Source organism: Xiphophorus hellerii, chromosome 15 (genome assembly GCF_003331165.1).
Source record: "Xiphophorus hellerii strain 12219 chromosome 15, Xiphophorus_hellerii-4.1, whole genome shotgun sequence".
NCBI lineage: Eukaryota > Metazoa > Chordata > Actinopteri > Cyprinodontiformes > Poeciliidae > Xiphophorus > Xiphophorus hellerii.
In genome coordinates, this window is record NC_045686.1 from 12,235,179 (window position 1) to 12,250,643 (window position 15,465).

Below are 15,465 nucleotides of genomic sequence, written 5' to 3' on the forward strand. Positions count from 1 at the left end.
CACTGAAACACACAATTTCTGTAGCAGTCTGAATATGGAGTCTGATATAGAGGATTGAAACAGCTTGCTTAATGGAATAGGACGTAAAAGGGAGAAAGAAAAGTTCTGTCCCAACCCACTGTTCTTTAATTTATTTAAGAACAGTGTTGCTGTTTAAGATATTTTTTGCCTGTTTCATGTCGTCAGTCAGGTTCTATTTTAGCAATTTCCTGATTCCACAGAACTGGCAGTAATAAGGAATGGGCGTGGCTAGTGGAATTAAACATTTTCTTGTTTTTATGCTTTTGAGTTTCCTGTTCCAGTACAGTGTAATTTATGTATACTGCACTAATTTCCATCAGTGGACAGAAGGAGTGGTTATCATTGGCAGGAAAATCTAAGCCCCAACTGTAGCAGACTTCTTTAAATTTTTCCATCCACACAAATGTAAACACTGGTACAGACATTTCAGGTAATCCATGTGCAGTTTTCCACTCAGAGGCTGAATACAAAGATTTACTTCATGTGAAAGGTGATGCAGAGAGAGTGAACTTTCTGCAACTGCTGCAGTTGAACTTCGTCTGCTGCAACAAACAGGAAAGAGTGTATGTAAGATGATCACAAAAGAGCATAGAAAAATTATTTCACTGAATAGCTTTGTCCCTTCTTTTTTTCTAGCAGAAGACATTCAAATAAGCTGTGGATGTGGTATTTATGAAACAGTCTTTATTTAGATTTATTTTCTCTTCTCGATACCATTGTAAAATATGTTTCCTAAAGCAGAAACATAAATAAAATTGAAAAACAAATCTACGGTAGGCATGAGGAAGAATATATTCTCAGTGTAATACATGTATTCCACTATTATGATAAAAACAAAGGCAATGAAGCCATTTGTGATGATTGTAGATCTGACTTCTGAGCACCAATGCTTCAATTTTATAATTTACCCTCCTAATGCTCTCTATGGCTATAGGAAGCCACACATCACCTCAACACGACAGTTTGTTCCTGGATTTGGTCCAAACATCTGGAGATTATATCCTGGCTCCCAAACACAGTAATGACGTGTATATCCTTGAATATGTCAAGCATACAGATTGCAAACAGAAATACAAGCATGACAAAAACTGAACTAGTTCTCAACAACAGATTAAACTGGAAAACATACCCACATATACAACTCGTAAACCCGTCTATGGGATCAAGGCCCAGGGAGTAATGAGGCTGTCAAACTGATGTTAAACTGTAATACTTTAAGTTGTTCACAGTAGTCTGAATGCCCTGAGATTAATTAGTAAAAAAGGCACTTTTTCTATTATGATACATTCCACAGTGCAAACAGGCTAAACTATATCTCAAATAACTTACTTGTAAAGCAATTAGTCTATTTTGTTTTAACTTAAATAATTACAATAAATATAATTCTGCAGGCATCTTTATCCGCCCAATCATTGTAGTCTTTAAAAATCAGCGTCAAGTACATTACTAAAATTGATCTGACCCTTTAAGTATTATTAATTTTCCTGTGGTCTCAGAATATGTACTTAAAATTCACACATTCATACTGTTTCGTTGATCAAACATTGACCCATGTAGGAAAGCAGAAGATGTTGAGGTGAAAAGTCCTCAGGGCCCCATTTTGTACTGAATTGTTGGTCAGTTTGCAAAAAAAATGTCCACAAAAAACAAACCTTAGCTCCAATAATTTGATGAAAGCTTTTTTTTTTTCCACCAGTACAGTAAACTATTGATAGGTTGTTCGTCTCTCATTCTTCAGTTCTTTTCCTCCTATGGCCTGGTTTCCCAGCAGCGAGAAAGCTCAGGCTTTAGCTTCATGTTGGTTTAGCTCCATCCCATCCCCTGCATCTTTGTTGCAAGGGCTTGAATTCTTCTTTCTGGGGTTGCTTCCAAGAGATTCAGCCTCTTCCAAAGTGGTGGGGAGAGGTTTGCCCAAGGTTTCGGGTAAGAGCAAAGTAAGCACTCCAATTATGAATGCCAGGATTCCTACAATGATCTGAAAAAAAATGGTAAAAGTATATATTTTGTTGAAAAAGCATATAAAATTAGAATGTTGTGTCAAGAGAGACACAGACTATGATGCATTTAAATTACATTTCAGCAACACCTGCTAAGAAATTTCCTTAACAGCATACTGAGCTCCTTAGTAAAGGTGCACTCATCTCAAAACCCTGCAGGAACTTTTTTTTAACCCTATTTCATCAGATATATGGCTTTACTAAGAAAATCTGTCTAAATATTGCATAAGCAAATTGTGACCTGTTAGATTCTTAAAGATATTTAATTATGTTAGAGCCAAAACAAACATTGAAGTGTTTCAAGACACTGAATAGGAAGAATAAATATGCAAAAACAACTATTTCACACCTGTGTCATTTTTGCTTGTTTTGGCTTAGAATTCAGCTATGGCACAGGGGTTAAGCACAACCCACATGTGGAGGCCTTAGTCCTCGACGCGGCTATCGCAGGTTTGATTCCCGGTCTGGCGACCCTTGCCGCATGTCTTCCCCCTCTCTCATTACCCACTGTCCTGTCAATTCACTATCAAATAAAGGCCACTAGAGCCAATAAAACTTTTAAAAATGGTTCTGCCTTCCTGATGTTTCCTAATGATGTTAATGGAGTTAACTGAAGACATATGCATCCTTGTGTAATCTGTATTAGTCACTTAAACCCCTAATGGCTTTGGTGCAGAAAGATGTAAATGAAAAAAGAAACAGTATCCCTCAAAAATCTTTTGCTAGAATGTTAAGCATTCTGACTTTGTCTGAAATGCTTGCAAAAAAAAAGGAAAAGGTCATACCTGAGGTAGATAGACCCAGACATCAGCCAGGTAGACGCAGAAAGGAGCCACAACACTGCCAACACGACACATCATGCTGCCGCTACCTACTGCCAGGGACCTGCAGAGGGAACATCCACACACAATGGATTAACTTATTCCAGAAAGACCAAATCAAGACAACAGAATTGCCATTAGTGCCATCCTTATTAACCGACTGTAAAATGTATGAGCATCATTGATTGCAGCAATTTTAGTAGAGTTATGGAACCTGAATAAGAGCTCTTTCCTAAATTTGCAAGGTATTTCTATTAGGCAATAGTTGTAAAAGGAAGCCACAAATTGTCATATGTTTTGTGTATGTTAGAATTTGTATTTTTTTCTCACCTGATGACAGTAGGGTAAAGCTCACAGGTGTACAGGTAGATGAGGCCAAAGGCAATCGCCACAGCAAACTTTCCAATCATACTGAGAGCGATGGCCAGAGACTCTATTTCCTAAAGGTCAGATTGGGTAAAGTTTGTTGATAGGAGACAAAAAAAACGGAAAAAAAAACGTAAGAAACAAGTATCATATTCATAATTTCACATTATAAACAAAGACTTTAGCTTGCTATATTACATGCAATGTTTTTATTTCTTGGAATAAAGATAGACTTTTGAACTTACAGACTCACTGATTCACCAACATAATTCATCTTAACATGCAAGAGGAGTTTGCATTTTGTGATCTAGGGCAACATGAGTTTCTTCCTCTAGAAGGCTCTCGCATTACAAATAGGTGAAGGGTGACACTACGAGTGACTTATTTCCAATGAAAACTAACCATATTATTGAGCAATGCTGACCAGAGTTTTCCTGCTATGATTTTTATAAGTGATTAAAGCATCAATATAGACTATTGATATCTCTAATTTACACAATAATGCTGTTTTGCTTGGCATAAATGAATCAACACTTATTCTTTTTACTTTTTGTAAGGATTATGTATTCATCTGGATGCTAATTAGGCATAGCCATCAAAATGCATATACAGCAGTTTGCCAAACAAGAAAAATCAAAATGTAATTTCACTTACTTTAAAGAACAAATATTTTTGTAATCTGTTTTTAACCAGGTATTTGCTTAGAAAATGTATTAAGCAAACTAGCAATGTAATAGTGTTCTGGATCATGATATTAATTTTTCCATTCCATTTGGAAGAATCTAAAATGAGGAGTTATTTAAAAAAAAAACAGAATTGTTTTAAGTATACATCTGAATGCACATGGGTGTTTAAAGTGTAAACATTACTTAGCCAATGATATTTTGAGAAACATCTTAATATTGAGTTCAGGCTTTTTGCAGAAAGAAATGAAGCTATGTAACTGCCTTTAGCTGTCTGTAGGCATAAAACAAAAAAAGTACAAACTAAAAGCAAAAATAAATTGCATATATTGGCCTCATTGCACCACTGTGTACTGCTGTGCAAAAATAAGTTTTTGGAAACTGAGCTGAGTAATTGTATCTCTTTTACTCTGATGCAACATGTAGACACAATTGAAAAGGCTGACAGAGGGGTGTATGATTTAATGCTGCCAAATGTTTTGTTTTTTTTGGTTGTTTGGGGATTTTTTGTCCGCTATGAATTCAATAAATCTAAATTTGGGTTGTACTGATGTGGTGAACTAACAGTCACTTTATCCAGCAGATGTGGTGCTGTAACATGCTACACACTCAGCTGTTTACAGTAAAGCAGTCTTCTCTGGTAATCTTATTTTTGTCAAAAAGGTCACTTGTGAAAGGTGGGAGTGTTTCTCTCCATCATATGAAGCTGCCAAATTTCCCCTAAAAGTCTAAACATAGTACTAACTATGTCGCAAAAACCATTGGTTGTAATTTTCAGTTTAAAAACATACAAGAGGTTTTTGTGAAACCACTTAGAACAGAACAGATGTTCAACTTTACACCTCTCTGCTGTGTTTGCACTGATTGTAAAAACACACATAGCAGCCAAGGTAATGCAGCTCTTATTTTTGTATAGTTTTCACAGTTGTGTTGTCTAACCTTAGTAGTTTAGCTCATTAATTGGCATTTTTGCAACCTTTATTTTTTTTTTCTCCTTAATACATCATACAAAATGTGAAAAAGTGACTTAGATCTGCCTAATTTCCAGCTTGGTCAACCTGACAAATGTCTATCATTGGAAACTCCAAAATTCTTCCTTTTCTACCATTTTTCTACCAATGATAACTAGGCCATGATAACCACAACACCCTGTGGTGTGGAAGTTGTTACTGACAAAAGAAAGACTCAATAGTTAGTAATTTTCAGTGGATAAAATGAAGTCGGAGGACACACAAGGAATTGAGAAGCTTCTTCAAAGTAAACTATATTTGCTAGATACTTGTCTGCAGTTTATTCAGGCTGTGAAAGAGAGACAGGAGTAGGAGTTTCAGCAGATAACAGAAAGGATTAATTGAACATAGCTAAACATCACCCCAGTTCAAAAATCCTTGCATTTGCTTCCTGTAACTCAAAGAAAAAGACTTAAAAATAATTTGATATTTTATAAATCACTTAACACCACTAAAGATCAGTTGTATCAACTTTACAGAAGACCCAGGTCTTCTGGTTCAAGTCTGCTATGCATCCCCAGATCCAAACATAGAGAAACAGCATTCTGTTTTTATGTTCCTCCAATCTGAAACAAACTTCCAGAAAAACTAAACAAATTCTGAAACACTGAGTTTCTTTGAATCAAGACCTATTTGTTTACAGTACTTTAGATAATAACATCATAGACTGTAAAATATTTTTTCAATCATTTATCATTTTCTATTACTTTGCAATATAATGTTTCAGTTTTTGTGGTTTTACTTTCCTTTTAATAATGCAAAAACTTTGAATTACACTGTTGCTAAAAATGTGGTTCATCCTCTATCATAGATAATTCTTGATCTGGAAATGCTGGCAGCCATTTGGAAATTCCAGAATGAAGGTAAGAGTCTGGATTCCCTAAAATAATAAGAGAGCTGCAGTTTAACCTATGCTAGCTGTCAAAGACTTTAAAATATCAACAAATCATTTTCTCATTGTTTTAAAACAAAATTGGTGACATCAAGAGCACTGCATTAATATTGTATAAGGTTTCTATAAGTGATTTTTCACATTTACTACTTTCACTTATATATCAGAAGTAATTATATGTTTGTGAAGCTATGATATATATTGTGTTATATTTGTGTTTGTGTAAATACTCTGGTGAGTGGATCTAGAAGAATCTAGAAAAAATATAAAACAGGCAATTTGTCAATTCAATTTCAACTGTACTTTTGTTGCTATTTAATCACCCTGTGCTGGACATACTCGATTCAAAATGGCAAGTCAAAGGTTATATTTACTCAAAAGTTAAGTGCAAGCTGTTAGCTAGAGTAACTCTAAACAGGAGTAATGTAGGTCAGAGACCAGAGCACAAACACATTTCAGACAGGAAGTGTCATATATCATAGTGGTAAACAGTAACCGTCTAGTACCTCAGCACTGCCTTAAACTGCCAGGAAAAAAAACTTTGTGCAATACTTTAAAATACCCCTATATTACTTATTATTGCAGCTACTTTTCCTGTTTTTGCTTTGGTGAAGCACACACCCCCTTACAACTTCATACATCTTTTCAGCTGCAGAACTATTCTAGGTTTAATGCTGTGAAATGCTGAAATGTGGATGAATCTACTGACAATGGAGAAGCAATGTAAACTGACACACAAATGAACAACTTGCTGCATCATTGGAGTTTAAACTGTGCAAAACATCTGCATACATACAGTAGGAACCACGATGATGAGCATACAAGCAACCCCGGCCAGAAGCAGAGCCGGAGCACATGTCTTCTTCCTCCCAATCCGGTCCATTGCAAAGCAGCCAACCAGATAAGAAGGGAGCTCCACAGCCCCTGGAAACAACCAGTCAAAACAGCACTGTGGTCAAAGGTTTGTCATGCCACTGACATAGTGATATTTAATCTAGGAGATCAAAATAACCAGCCAATGTCTGAGCAATGAAGGAAACTTCAAGGTATTCATAGAAGACCCTGAGATCCAGGAATTGAAAAAACAGATGTTTTGTTTTTTTTATTGTTGCTTTAAAGGAAGAAAAGTTATTAAAGGGGTGCTTCATCCCAAATTTTTGAGTGCAACATGTGCCTAGCAGATAAATTCAACTGCAGGATTTAAAAGAAATTAAAATAGGAGTATGTTTACATTTACTGGAAACTAAAAGAACAAAACATTCAGCTAAATTGACAATACAGGTTTAGTAAAGGAACAACTTAGTCAATGAATTGAGGCTGCAAATTTTCAAAATTAATACCCAGTTTTTCTCAGAAGAACTGACAGCTTAAATACAGGACCTGGGAGTAACCCGGTACTCTGAGGATAGCATTACATTACATCTGTGATTTTTTCCACAAATCTTATTTTCTTTATTAGATGCGATGCGGAAACCATTTAGCCGAGGACAGTTTGTGTTCATTCTTGGCTCTCAGTTACCATAAACAGAGCTGTAAACAACCCCAACTTGGATAACAGCACGTTTCTCACTCTCACATCACTGAAGTATTACAGCATGGAAAAGTTTAGACACCACAGTCTAAACCTTTAATGAATGGTTAAGAGAACCAAATAAATGACAATTTCACAAGTTAAAGACAAAAAATACTTTTCTCAATATTTAGAGCATGGGTTTTGCTCTCTCTCTCTCTCTCTCTCTCTATATATATATATATATATATATATATATATATATATATATATATATAGTCAAAGCACAGACAAAATATAATAAAGGACAGAAAATATTTTTTAGTTACTCTCTCGAAGATCATTTTGTTCCATCAACATGTTTTTGGCCATCTTTGAAAAATAATTAATTCTTCAAAGAAGAAAATCCTACAGGATTTTAATTTAAGATCTTTTTCAAACTGTTACGGGGGAATAAAGACTGATTCAGTTATTTACTGACGCTGCTTTCTCATTTCCCACTAATGTTCCTGTAACTAACATCTGTTTTATTTGGATCTAAACATAAAAAATGTAGGCCATTTTCATTTTAAGATTTTTTTTATGTTTTTTTACCTAGCCTGGTTTAAACGGTGATTGAATTGTGTGTGCTACTGTTTCAGATGCTTAATAAGGCATCTGATAAGGACAACTTGCATTAAGGCACATATTTAATACACTATTAAAATCCATGGCAGATATGTAGTGATGTAAATTGTAGTATTAAAGTATTGAAAGCTAAACTGCATCCATTATTTAAAAAAAAGTGCCAGAATTAAATTCTGGTAAACAAATTTCGTTGCCTATATTCCCTAAAGATATTTACAAAAATATATCACCATTTACATCTTGCTTTAGAATGGATATATTTAATGTATAGTTAAAATTATTTTTGATTTGGCACTCACCAGCCAGGAAAAGATTAACATACTGGTTTCCTCCCAGATTCACTGAACCTAGAGAGAAGACATAGTAGCCCAAGCTGCCGATGAACCAGATGGCCCACACTGTGCATGTACGGCCTGCCATCCTCCTGCTGCAAAACAGATCCAGGATGGATAGTTTCTTCTCAGGTTGTGAGGGCCTCTCCTCTTCCTCCTTCTCTAGCAGTGCTTTGCCATTCTCCGTCTTCATTGGCTCCAGCAGATCCTCCGCCTTGAGTCGGCACTCAAGTCCGTTGAATCGGGCTATTGTGTCCAGGAGGGCCTGAGTCTCTTGATAACGGCCCTTGGCCATTAAATAGAAAGGCGTCTCTGGGAACTTCCAGCAAAACAGCAAAAAGGGTGAGGTGCATATGGAGAGGACAATCTGGTAGATCCACCAGACTCGGACCAGGTAACCCATCAGAGCCACCACCATGATGCCAACTGCAAAGGCCGCATGGATGTGCATAGCGGTCCATGTACGCACCTTGCTGCCTGTGAACTCTGTCACATACACAAACACAACAACCAGGTAGCCGCTGGACACCTGTCAACAGCAACAAGGAACAAAGAAAGAAGACTAACATTACAGAAGAAATCATTAGTGCAATGATTACAGTACAGAATTCACAGAGTTAAATTGATTTTATGGGTCTTTTGTGTTACTACTGTGGGCACAGAAAGCAAACTGCCCGCTTGTTAAGTGTTTAAATGGGGCTTGTCTTCCTTTTCAGACCACATACTAAACTCTTTGAAGTTTTACTGCCATACAACATTGCCAACATAAGAAAGTACAATAAAAACTCAGTGTTTAAAATGGGTGCAAGACAAGTATCCATAAATACTCATATCTTCCCTAAATCTCCAAACATTTGTCAACACAAGAGACTGTTTTCTTTGCCATATTAAGTAAATCCCTCTGTAATACACTGTCTTAATAATTTAAAATTGTGCGGTTAGGATTCAAAGCTGAGCTTCAGAGCTTCAAAGCTCCGCAGTTACAGTTGGTAAGTTGGGACTATCTGAACGCCTGATTCTGTGTGAAAAACAACAGCTGTTGCTGATGAGGAAAGGGGGGTTGGAAAAAGATGGTGGAGAATAAAATTACAAAAGATTTCCTTTCAGCACAACTTACAAACCATTTGTTTCTCAGCCTATAATGTCTATTTTTTCCCCTTGTGAACATGTTTTTTATGTTAAATAATTTTAACATGTACAACTCTGAAAAACTTTACCTAAAATAATAGGCCACATAAATACATACATTTAAAAAATCCTATATATTTTTTTAGATACATGTGTTTTCTTCATAAACAGAAAAAAATCCTGATCTTAGTGTGAAAATAACAAGTCTGCCAGTTTCTTGGGGTTTTTTTCCCTTTTGGTCACTTGGTAGCCTACATAAGTGATTATGCTCCCTTGCTTTAAGGACCTACATGTACATTGATACAGCCAAGTGCTAAGAAAGCAGATATAAGATAAAGCAGGTTTAAGACTGATTAAAGTTATCAAATGGTGTGTTTGTGATATACTAATTTTAAATTTCAGTGTCCAGTTGTTGTAACATTGGCAAAGACCTACAAAAGTACTCTGACCTCTTAACGTCTTTCATATTTTTTCTAATCAGAACTCAGTAAAAGAAAAAGTATCTATGGTTTACCAATTTCGTGTGTGTGTGTGTGGTGGTGGTATTTTGATTTGAACTCCTTACTCTGATACTATAAATAAAATCTTGCGCAACCAGTGGCCTTCAAAAGTCACTTTATTAGTAGAAAGAGGTTACTGTTGTTTAACTTATTCTGAGTAGAGGCGGATGTTCCGTCACAGTCTCAGATGTGTGTTGAAGAAAACCAATAAACAGGCACCAGATGTTAAAAAAAGGTTAGATAAAACAAATGGATCCAGTGTTGTGTTCGTTCTGGAAGAGCAAGAGTCACATCAAACACAGAAATAATGTGACAACTTAGCAAATAATATTACAAATCAATCTAATAGCAACACGGCCAAGCCAACATCTGTCTTGCTTGTTTCCCCATGAGTTCTCTTGAGCAACTAAAAGCTAATCTCTTGCTTACTTTGTGTGGTTCCAGGCTTCCTTTATCTTGGACCTCTTCACTACACCTGAATTTTCCCTCTGTGGAATAATAAAGGATTTTTCTATTTTCTCCAGTACTACTTTGGTCACAGTGTGGCAGAAATTAAAGGTACTTATTAGCTCTTCACCTAAAGTTTAAGAGTTTTTTTATTACAATTATTATTATTATTATTATTATTATTATTATTATTATTATTATTATTATTATTATTATTATTATTTCATTCCAAAGATTAGAAAGATATTTAGAGTTTTCTTGATGCAGATATTTGCGGACAGTTGTTTTGGTTTTTTTTGGTGATGTGACAAAAGATATTTTCAATAAGATGGTAAATAGGCAGTTTCGCCTAAGCGAATGTCCAAAATTAATTTAAATGCCCCATTAAAAGGTGTCAAAGGCATACAGTTTAAGGATTCACAAATTCTATGGCAGTACTAAAATACACGGTCACTTGAGTTCTCTTCTTTCTTTTGCTCAAGTTTGTTAAAATAAAAAACAACATCATTCCACTCTATAAAGTTGATACTTACATTAACATTAGCAGAAAGAACTAACTATTAAAGTAGCTCAGTGTCCATCTGGATTTTGCAGTAAGAAACAGTTTCTAGTAAATGGTAAAGTTGGAAATTTAAGAGTTATTTCAAATACCAAACAATAAAGGGTTGGTAATTTTAAACAAACCTTGACCTCACCATGGCCAGCAGAAAGCGAAGCACCACAAAATAGTAGTAGTTCAGAGAGAATGCCACGGCCACCCCAAATGCAAACTGACACAGGCTTGTGATCATCAGAATCTTTACACGACCAATTCTGTTGAAAAGACAACCATGGATAGAGTGCAAAGAGGCAGGGGAAGATGGACATGGACAGAGAAACAGAAGCAGAGAGGAAGTTTCATGTTTAGGTCAGACTTGTAGCAAAACATCAAGGAATTCTTTGGTTGCAACACCTGGTAGACTAATTTAAGGCTTTTTGATGGAGTTATTATTACCAAACGATGATAACTCCATTGTTTCATGTAGTATATTATTGACATCATTATCTACTTAACATGCCTGTAATTGCTGGAGAAGCCTGATAATCACTCATTCATTTAAGGCAGGTGTTCAGCAGTAGGGAAACAGCTAACACATGCAGAGCAGTGGGCCCTGAGGACTAGGGTTGAGGATCCCTGGTCTATTGCACTGCATATCAAAATTTGCACATAAATTTATTGCACCAGCAGGATGCAATATAGTGGAGATTAATAATGTCAGAATTTTAAAAAAGGAGGTTCTGAGAATGGCTAAAGTAAAGCTAGAGTTTGTGTTCCCTTTAATTCAGTTCATGATTTCCTCTTGGTCAATAACTGAAAGTTCAATGAAAACCATGAGGACAAAGTAAGACAGTGTTGATGCTGTGTTTTCCAGTATGGAAGAGCAATATGTAAAGGAAGATGTCTATGGCAGCTTTACCAGATATCCTTTCTGTAAATACACAAATACAAAGTTTCTATTCCATTTTATTTAAAAAAATCTGTTTTGCAGGTTTATCGCATGGTTGGAAGACTTTAAGCATGTCCATAATCGTCACTTTAAATTTATGCATGCAAGTCCAGATGCTATATAAAAAATAATGTTTAATCAACTACTAATGTTTAATTGGTATAAAATAAACTTTCCAAGAAAATAATCTGTGATCTGTCAATGTAGACCCTTTTGAATGATTTGGTAGACTCCATGCCAAGCATGCTCTCCTATAAATGCTGACCAGCCAAGTCTCAGCTGTTAAGCCATGTCAATTTATCTGTCTGAGCTCTCCTAGTGTTGCTTCAGACAGTTTGAGAGAGTGCAAGCCATGACAAGATTGAAAGTGATCATAGTTTAGGGGGGCTTAAAAGAGAAATCAGCTGTTACACTGTTAGAATAACAGTCTTCATGTAGAGGATATTTGAAACAACTGCCAACATGCAAGCCTATTTTTTCTTTAAGAATTAGAAATCAATATGTGAACATTTCATAATTAGTTGTCATATGTTTTCCACAGCTGTAATTCTGAAAAAAAAAAACTGAATTATAATTCACAATAAAATGCTTTGATTTCTTTCTTGTTCCATTCTGGAACCATTGCTTACCTGTCAGCAGTGTCCCCAAACAGCAGTGCTCCAATCAGCACTCCAAGCATGAAAGTTGGCTGGCACAGCTTGGCCAGCCACTCCTTTTCACACACCAAGTCCCAGTCTGTCACAATGCTATTATGAACTTCGGTGTGGTCGTAAACAAAGTTCCCACTGCAGTCTTTCATAGTTTTGTTGCCATAAAAATCGTATGTAAAGTCCTGGGGATTGATGCGCAGGGCGGAGCGACACCGGCTGAGTTCCCATTGCTCCCCCTCAGATGTTCGAACCACCAAAGGCCCGCCAACTGGCTTGATGACTGGCAAGACACTTTCCAGACTGGATCCAGTTATATTACCATACAGGACATCGGTGATGTTGCCTGGCACGCTACACACAAAGTTTGGAGTCTCGACCAGAAAAACTGAGGCAAGGTAGTGGATTCCACATGCTGTGGCCTGGAAGACAGCAGCAAAATACAGACAAGCCTGGAACCTGGAGAGAAGTTAAAATGTCAATGATTAGAAAGGGGAAATCATTCTGTTATGTTTAAGATACATTCCTGACTTCTAATGATTGTTGGTGTACCTTTCTAAGGAGATGGTGTACTGAATAAAAACAGCCTATTACAAAAGTATTCATGCTGCTTGAACTATCTCAGAGGTTGTCACATTACACTTTTTTTCACAGCCCAACATGGAAAAATGCATAATAGAATTCTTTCTGTTCTTGATTTTTACAAACATATATATTCAAAATATTGTGCATTTATGGCTTGAGCCCTTTGCTCTGATACCCCTAACTATAGCCAAGTGCAACCAATTGTTTCCATTAATCAACTAGTCAGAAAATAGAGTTCACCAGAATTTCATTTTATCTCAGTATAAATCCAGTTAGTCTGTGACGTCCTAAGAGGTTTGCTAGAAAACATGAGTGAGCAAAGAGCACATGAACAACAATGAGACCAGCAAACAGGTCAGGGATAAGGGCTTATAGAGACGTTAACAGGAGGGTTAGGTTATAAAGCAATAGCCCAGGCTTTCAAAATCTCACTCATCACTGTTCAATTTATTTTATGGACATGAAGTAAAAATAGGCACCAGCTACAACAGGACAGTTGGCAACATGGTAACTTTGAAGGAGCTGCAAAGATCCACAGCTCAGGTGGAGGATGGGACAACTGTTAGTTGTGCGGAGATCTGGTTTTTATTGAACAGCGACAAGAAGAAGCTATTGTTAAAAGAAAGTCAGCAGAGGTCCTGCTTACAGCTGTTCTCCACCAAATCTGGTTGTGTTTTTGGTACTATTTTGTAAATAATGCTTTAAGTATGATTTACTTTTAGTTTAAACTTCAAGTTTAACATGAAATTGGCTCAGAAGTGCTGAAAACAAACGTGCACCACAATTTGTGGTCTGTGATCATAACTTGACAAATGGTGGAAAGGTAATTTGGGTATGGAAACTTTCTCAGTGCACTTTATTGACAAGCCAAAATATAGAAATAATTTCAAACGGTCTCTTTATTGTCTCCATCCATCTGCATTACTGAGCACCAGTGCAACAATTTAAGTGAAAACTCTAGAAAGCAAAATTATATGATACAATGAAAATAACTGACCTATTATATATATAGCTATAGGAATATGGTTTATTAAAATCAGCAATGAATGATTTCAGATGAAACAGCTGTTATTAGTGTTTATTTTTAAAATAAGGTTATTCTGAAATCCATTTCAGTCAGAACAGTATTCCGAATATTGTCATCTGGCTTTCATTAAGTCAACAAAAAAGTGGGGTGGTGAGGATAGCTAAGGACGGAAGGTCATTGTTTACCTTTTGAAGTGTCCATACTCGTCGAACATCCTCTCCACTGTCATCTTTGCTGTCTGTGTTTGCTCCTTGGCGCTCCCAGTGCGACTCTCCCAAGCAGACAGCGGAGCTCTCTCTGAGTGCCTCAGAGCTGAAAATGTTCAAGATGACTTTCACTCGCGGTGAGTAGGAGGGGCGCAAAATGTATTATTCACAGATTGCACATACAAACACGCACGCGAACACGCGTGTATAGTAGATATCTTCTCAAAAATTCTTCTTATACAGGGTGATGTTTTTCGGTCTAATAAAGCTTGTAATGAACCTGTTAATATGATCATCTCTGTTTCTTTTTATTTTTTTCCCAAGACAGTCAAATGTGATCAAAGGCTAAATAATCGGGGCTTTGACGCAACCATGCGACCATCAATCGTGTTAAATTGACACAATCAGTGACAGCGAGCTTTTAGAAGCAGTTACCTGATAGCGACCCCAGAGGGAGAAAAACTAACACGTACTCTAACCGTAGAGCTCCTGTTTTAGGGATACAGTATAGAGACAGAGAAGCTCCTCTCGTAAACATGCCGTGGTAAACACCAACCTTGTTTCCCCCTGGGCGTCCCGGGCTTTCTATAAACATATTTCTGCTGTAATCTGCTACCAGTGGGAAGTTAAACCCTATAAAGACTCTAACTGCTGTACACTAGTCAGACTTTTACAGAGTGAGAAAACTGGCGATGAACACCTGATTTTATCGTCACTAACTCTAACAGCAATATTATGTTTGCACTCTTCCTTGGCTTTTATCTACCCCTGTTCAAAGCATAGCAAATGTATTAATACCCTTGAGCTTTTTCTCATTTTCTCAAAATATGTGCTCATGAAGACTGCACAACAGTTAGGTCAGGAGTTAAGATGTGGTGAACTGTAAAGTAAAGTTGAATTATAAAACAACATCCCAAGAACATCACTGTGGGCTCGACTTAATCTATCTGAAATGGGAAGACCAGCTCAACTGCAAACCTGTGACGACATGACTCCTGGAGTGACAAGAATAACATTTGTTAGGGAAGCAGTTCGCTTCTAAGATCATTTAATTTGTTTTAGCTACATGCAAAAATGCTATAACTGACAGATATTTGTGTGCATCACTATGAATGCACAATCCTTGTGGTGCTGAGGTGATAGCACCATCAAATAATGTTTTTTTCTCAACAAAGAATG

General features: G+C 36.6%; 1 protein-coding gene across 1 annotated transcript; it reads right to left on the minus strand.

Annotated features, from left to right (window-relative positions):
• Positions 1–683: 683 nt before the first annotated feature.
• On the minus strand, positions 684–14,388 carry slc22a16 (solute carrier family 22 member 16). The gene is made up of 8 exons (XM_032586070.1): positions 14,266–14,388; positions 12,451–12,927; positions 11,030–11,147; positions 8,227–8,788; positions 6,587–6,714; positions 3,170–3,279; positions 2,804–2,903; positions 684–1,996 (listed from the first exon to the last, which is right to left on the minus strand). The coding sequence occupies exons 1-8, from the start codon at positions 14,307–14,309 to the stop codon at positions 1,802–1,804; spliced, it is 1,734 nt and encodes a 577-aa protein (XP_032441961.1). The 5' UTR covers positions 14,310–14,388; the 3' UTR covers positions 684–1,801.
• Between the last annotated feature and the right edge of the window lie 1,077 nt (positions 14,389–15,465).

Bases quoted from the DNA above. Each gene is read 5' to 3' on its own strand.
- slc22a16 (XM_032586070.1), bottom strand. From the start codon at position 14,309: ATGACAGTGGAGAGGATGTTCGACGAGTATGGACACTTCAAAAG. The intron at 8,789-11,029 runs GTGAGGTCAAGG...TGCTGTTGACAG, and splicing joins TTCGCTTTCTGCTGGCCATG to GTGTCCAGCGGCTACCTGGT. The intron at 1,997-2,803 runs GTATGACCTTTT...ATTTTTTTTCAG, and splicing joins TCTGGGTCTATCTACCTCAG to ATCATTGTAGGAATCCTGGC.